The following is a 6,000-nucleotide window of genomic DNA, read 5'->3' on the forward strand; positions in this document are numbered from 1 at the left end:
GTAGACACTCCGGATGCTGTAAATAACATGATGAAAGACCTAGCGAAGCTTGAAGAATGGTCTGAAATTTGGCAGCTAAAATTTAATGCTAAGAAATGCAAGGTCAAGCATTTGGGCTGCAAAAACCCGAAGGAACGGTATAGTTTAAGAGGTGAAGAACTTATGTGCATGACAGAGGAGCGGGACTTGGGTGTGATTGTATGTGATGATCTTAAGATGACCAAATAGGTTGAAAAGGTGACGGCAAAAGCTAGAAGGATGCTAGGTTGCATAGGGAGAGGTATGGCCAGTAGAAAAAAGGAGGTATTGATGCCTCTGTATAAAACTCTGGTGAGACCTCATTTAGAATATTGTGTACAATTCTGGAGGCCACACCTTCAAAAAAATATTAAAAGGATGGAGTCGGTCCAGAGGAAGGCTACTAAATTGGTGTGTGGTCTTCATCATAAGGTGTATGAGGACAGACTTAAAGATCTCAATATGTATACTTTGGAGGAAAGGCAAGAGAGGGGAAATATGATAGAGACATTTAAATTCCTAAGTGGCGTAAATGCGCATGATGCGAGTCTTTCATTTGAAAGGAAGCTCTGGAATGAGATGGCATAGGTTGAAGTTAAGAGGCTCAGGAGTAATCTAAGGAAATTCTTTTTTACGGAAAGGGTGGTAGATGCGTAGAACAGTCTCCTAGAAGAGGTGGTGGAGACAGAGACTGCCTCAGACTACAAGACATTCAGAAAAGAAATAAAAACTATACTTTTCAAGAAATTCCTAAATCAGCCCTAACTTCACGTACTATTAACAACGAAAAAAATTAACAAAAAATCTACCCTTACTTCCCCAGCAATAACAATTATGCTACAAATGTAATCTCCATTTACACACTTCTTGTAAGCTGTATTAATCCTTGCCCCAAAAATGTCAAAAGATCTAATATTTACCACTCTAGTATATCATCCGTTCTTCTATTGTAACCCCAGTTTATAAATCTTTTGTAAGCCGCCTTGAACCGCAAGGTAATGGCGGAATAGAATTCCTTAATGTAATGTAATAAGCATGTGGGATCTCTCAGAGAGAGAAAGAGATAATGGTTACTGCGGATGAGCAGACTAGATGGGCCATTTGGCCTTTATCTGCCATCATGTTTCTATGTTTCTGTTGACAAGGGTAGCCCTTTCGGGCTTCAGTTTGTCATTTTGCTGAGTAGTGCCAGTGAGAACTATTATTTCACTGATACCTCCTCTTTAATTAAAACATGATTAAAGAGTGTTAACATATTATTAAAAAGAAGATTCTTTTTTGGAACTATTGTTCAGAGTTTTACTCACGCCTTGTTTTTATTGTTCCTCCTTTCTTGGGAGAGTTAGTTTTCGGTGCAGTTTATAAAACAGTCATATAGGATCTCTTAGGGAGACGAGAAAATAGTGGGCGCTGCAGATAGGCAGACTGGATTGGCCATTTGGCCTTTATCTGTCATCAAATTTCTATGTTTCTATGTACATATTTCATACTCTCATGCAGAATCTTCATTCAAAATTTGACATCGTGTTTGACATATGCTGGATAATCGTGGCAATTAAGCTGGATTGCTGACAGCTTTGGATAATTATCTGGTTAGTGGTCGGAATACCACTGCTAACCAGAAAACTTCCAGCTCCATCCCCTAATGCCCAGACACTATCCAGTTGTGCAAAGGCAGCTACTAAATTCAACTTTCCAAATTAGATTGTAAGCTCTTCTGAGCAGGAACCGTCTGTTGAATTTCAGCCCTGTAGAAATGATAATTAGTAGCAGTAGCTAGCCACAACTAAGCAAAATAGCCAGATAACTACAGCTGCCAGAGTTATCCAGCTAGTTCCCTTTGAATATGGGACTCTTAAATTCTTAATTTGCACAGGACTGTATTACAGGTATATGCAAAATTGTTGTGTGAACTCTCTTATAAATAAATAATACATGATAAAGCTTAAGTCAAACTCCAGATAAAATGTCTCTATTTTCTCTATGCTTTGACTAAGGTTTACAGAGCAACGAGAAAAGGGTAATGACAAACACGTCAAACAGTGGACTAAAAACTGCTCCAAGGGCCCGGTAGACTGGGATAACAGAGTTCACTTTATTGAATGACCCGACACAGGCTGTGTTTCAGCAAACAGTGCCTGCATCAAGGGTCCATATAAGTACAATGGGATGAACAGTTAGCCAAATTAAGTGAACTCTCAAAAAACAATCCAGATGAACTATGCTTCTGCTAGGACAACTTTCTCTTCCGCATCATAAAAAAAATGCTGTCCTTTCAGAAGTGCAGCGCATATTTGTTGACAGAAGTTTATCTGGATTGTTTTTCGAGAGTTTCACTTAATTTGGCTAACTGTTCATCCCATTGTACTTGTATGGACTCCTGATGCAGGCACTGTTTGCTGAAACACAGCCCATGTTGGGTCATTGACTAAGGTTTAGACATATCTCCTGATAAAATATATACTAAATAAGTATCTATCATTGGATTAGCATGACTGCTGCTTATCTTACTGTCTCTCCATTCTTTTCTCTTGCTGTCTCTTTTATTTAGGGTATTAACTGGTATCACTGGAAGGGCCATGAATTCTCGATTCCCTTTGTAGAAATGAAGACGAGGCCCTACAGCCACCACAGCATTTCTGGAAAGAAGCGAAGATCCTTATACCACTGAGCCAGAAAGCAATCTGGAAACAGTCAACTTTTTTCCATGATTTCTTTGTATTTTGTAAGAATATGCTCCAGCAATGTGCTACGACCAAACTGAAGAAGGTTGTTTTAACTACAGAACTGATTTCCTTTTTTAAAGAGGGGAATTCTTCAGTCTTCTGTCATTAACTGTTCCAACACCAATTTTTTTGGTCCCTAAAGGAAGTAACAAAAAAAAAGCATTTTTTTATGTTGGTTTTTGTGACAAACAGTCCCAAGTGTACCTTGTAAAAAGAAATTTAATTTCCTTTTCTTTCTAATCACCATATTAAGGTTTTATCATGTTACCAACTTCCAGTATCACTTGCTGAGAGACGCAGGTGCTAATAAGATTAATTAACCCTGAAGTCACATACCAGTTGTGTCAATTGCTGAGTCAGCTTTCTTTAACAGAATAGGATTATTAAAAGTAGTATCCATTTAATTTAATGACAGTAATACATTGAGAAATCTTTTTTTTCTCTTCATCTGCCATATATCTTAAAAGTTTCTTTATATTGATTATGTCACATAAAATACATTCCTAAGACCATTTAACCCATAATCCCTCTCTTTGCTTGGTCAGGAAACATTCTATTCTCAGGCCCTTACACTACCAGAAGGCCCGAGAAGGTGAGGGGGGGTTAGTTATAAATAAGGCTACCATGAAGATATCTTATTTTACCACTGGTCTCGCTTTACGCAGTGACACCTAGTTACTCATAACTTAATGGAAACCCACACTGATAACTTCCCCCTTACCCCTAGTCTTATGTCTTCCTAACTAATCATGAAAATTAAATAAATGTAGTGTCACGGGGAGATGCTGAAAAGTTCTCAGCCCAACAAAGAAAGACATGACGAGGAGCCATGAAACGTACAAGTTATTCTACATATTCACCCCTAAGTTCAACACACTTAGCACATCGTGTCTGAAGTTTCTGTAACCCTTTCAAAAAGTACTCTGATGTCTGGTCACTAAAGGAGTGGCCTAGTGGTTAGAAGTTAGAACCCCTGCTTCAGCACCCTGAGGTTGTGGGTTCAATCCCCATGCTACTCCTTGTGACCCTGGGCAAGTCACTTAACACTCCATTGCCCCAGGTACCATGGTTAGATTGTGAGCCCACCGGGACAGATAGGGAGAAATACTTAGAGTACCTGAATGTAAAGCACTTTGAACAGAAGTAGTATATACAGTATATAAGAAATTCTGCTCTGCTGCTGCTATCACCTCCGAATCACTCAAAAATGGTTGCCCTTCAAACTCCTTTTAAGGTTTGGAAACAGAAATTAGTCAGATGGAGCAAGATCAGGTGAGTAGGATGGAGAATAGGTTTCCACAGCTGACATTATATTTCGGAGTTATTTTTACATTTATCAAGGATTGCAGCTGGCAAAACCATCAGACCAAATTAAAAATCATTTCTCTTGTAAGACTGAAGTTTGATAGAACATTTCTATCATTTTTATGATTAAATTGTGGTTTCACAGAATTTAGCATAGGGGAAATTTACCAATGAAATGTTTGCCTTGTCCTTTTTCCTTGGCCAAGACTTCCCTTCTGATATTGAACAAGAAGGTTCATTATTTGTTCTTATACGTGTATCAGTATGATTAAGACTCCTTTTTATCATAAATGCTGTCTCCCTTGTTATCTTTTATGAAAGCAAGGCTTCCCAATTCAGTGACATACACTTCTCCCTCCGTATTCGCTCTGATAGGGGATTAACAAAACTGCAAATACAGAAAAACCACGAATAACTTTTTCATATGTTATTCGCTGTTTTCTATTAAAAACCATTGTGAATATGGTGAAACCCCGAATAACATGGTGGGAGTCCTGGGCTGTTCCTGAAGGAGAGGCAAAACACGGTGAAGAAAGTGCTGGGAATCAGCGATTTTCTCTGTAAACGCTTGGAATCAGCAATTTCTCTATGCAAGCTGATGTAATTTGGTGGGAGGAGCCAGGAAGCTAAAAACCGTGAATAATCGAAACTGCAAATGCTGAAACCGCAAATACGGAGGGAGAAGTATATTCAGTTGGGTTTTCAGGATACCCACATTTAATATGCCTGAGATAAATGTTCACATGTTGAATCTCCAAGGTCTATAAATTTAGGGCTCCTTTTATCAAGGCGCGCTATGGGGGTTGGACATTTCATCATGTGCTAATCCCCGCGGCAAGCCTAAAAACTAACGCCTCATCAATGGAGGCGTTAGCGACTAGTGTGGCAGGTGGTTGAACGCGCAGTATTCCGCACGTTAACCGCCTACCGCATCTTGATAAAAGGAGCCCTTAGTCTACCTCGTATCCATATTTCATCTCTGTAGAGCCTGAAAACCCAACTGATTTGGGGGTTTTGGGAAGACCAGAAATAAAGACACTTCCCTATCAGTGGCATAGTGAGGGTGAGAGGTGCCTGGGGCAGTGGCGCCCCTCCAGTCCTCTTCTCCACCCCACCCCACCTCTACCTCCACATGCTCCCGCTTCCCTTCCCCCGTACCTCTGTTTCATTCCTGGCACGAGCAGCAACCCCCAACTGCTGTTGCACCAGCGTCAGCTCTTCCTCTGACATCACTTCCTAGGCGCAGGTCCAGGAAGTGATGGCAGAGGAAGAGCCAACACTGGCACAACAGCAGGTTGGTGGTTGCTGCTCGTGCCAGGAACGTTATGAGGTACGGGGGAAGGGAAGCGGCGTGCACATGAAGCAGTGGGGGAGGGGGTGGAGAGGAGGATGGGTATCTGCGTCCTCACCAAGACAGTGCCCGGGGCGGACCACCACCACCACACCCCACACCCACTCCGCATCCCCCTTACTATGCCACTGTTCCCTTCTAAATATGAACTCTTTTGCAAATTGCTTAACAAGAATATTTACCCCCTCTTTTACTAAGGTGTGCTATGCTTTGTAGCACGCGGTAAATATTAGCGCATGCTAAACACTAACACATGCATGTTATCCTATGGATGCGTTAGCAGTTAGTACACATTTTGATTTAGCACATGCTAAATGTGCACTAAAACGCTTAGTGCACCTTAGTAAAAGAGAGCCTAAGTATCACTTCCAATTGATAACCAATGAGAATTAATATGCTTTTCATTCATTCTTAAGGTGACCCACTTTCTAAAGTTAATCCAAGCAACCTTCTCAACCACTAACCAATCTCTATTTATTCAAATCGTTAAGCAAAATGTCAGTCCCTTCCAAACAAAAACCAAAGAGACCATTGGAGAAGTGCCTGCAATTATATGACAATTTCCAACATTTACATTTTGTGAAATGACCTAATCATAAT

At 40.5% G+C, this 6,000-nt stretch overlaps 1 protein-coding gene across 1 annotated transcript in view; it reads left to right on the forward strand.

The window, feature by feature from the left end:
- TNR (tenascin R) overlaps window positions 1–3,581 on the forward strand; it is a 211,631-nt gene extending 208,050 nt beyond the window's left edge. Inside the window, exon 22 of the mRNA XM_033917218.1 lies at window positions 2,570–3,581. Coding sequence (XP_033773109.1) covers window positions 2,570–2,689 — 120 coding nt within the window. The 3' untranslated portion in view covers window positions 2,690–3,581. The remainder of the gene's footprint in view (window positions 1–2,569) is intronic.
- The last annotated feature ends 2,419 nt before the right edge of the window (window positions 3,582–6,000 follow it).

Source organism: Geotrypetes seraphini, chromosome 12 (assembly GCF_902459505.1).
Source record: "Geotrypetes seraphini chromosome 12, aGeoSer1.1, whole genome shotgun sequence".
Taxonomy (NCBI): domain Eukaryota; kingdom Metazoa; phylum Chordata; class Amphibia; order Gymnophiona; family Dermophiidae; genus Geotrypetes; species Geotrypetes seraphini.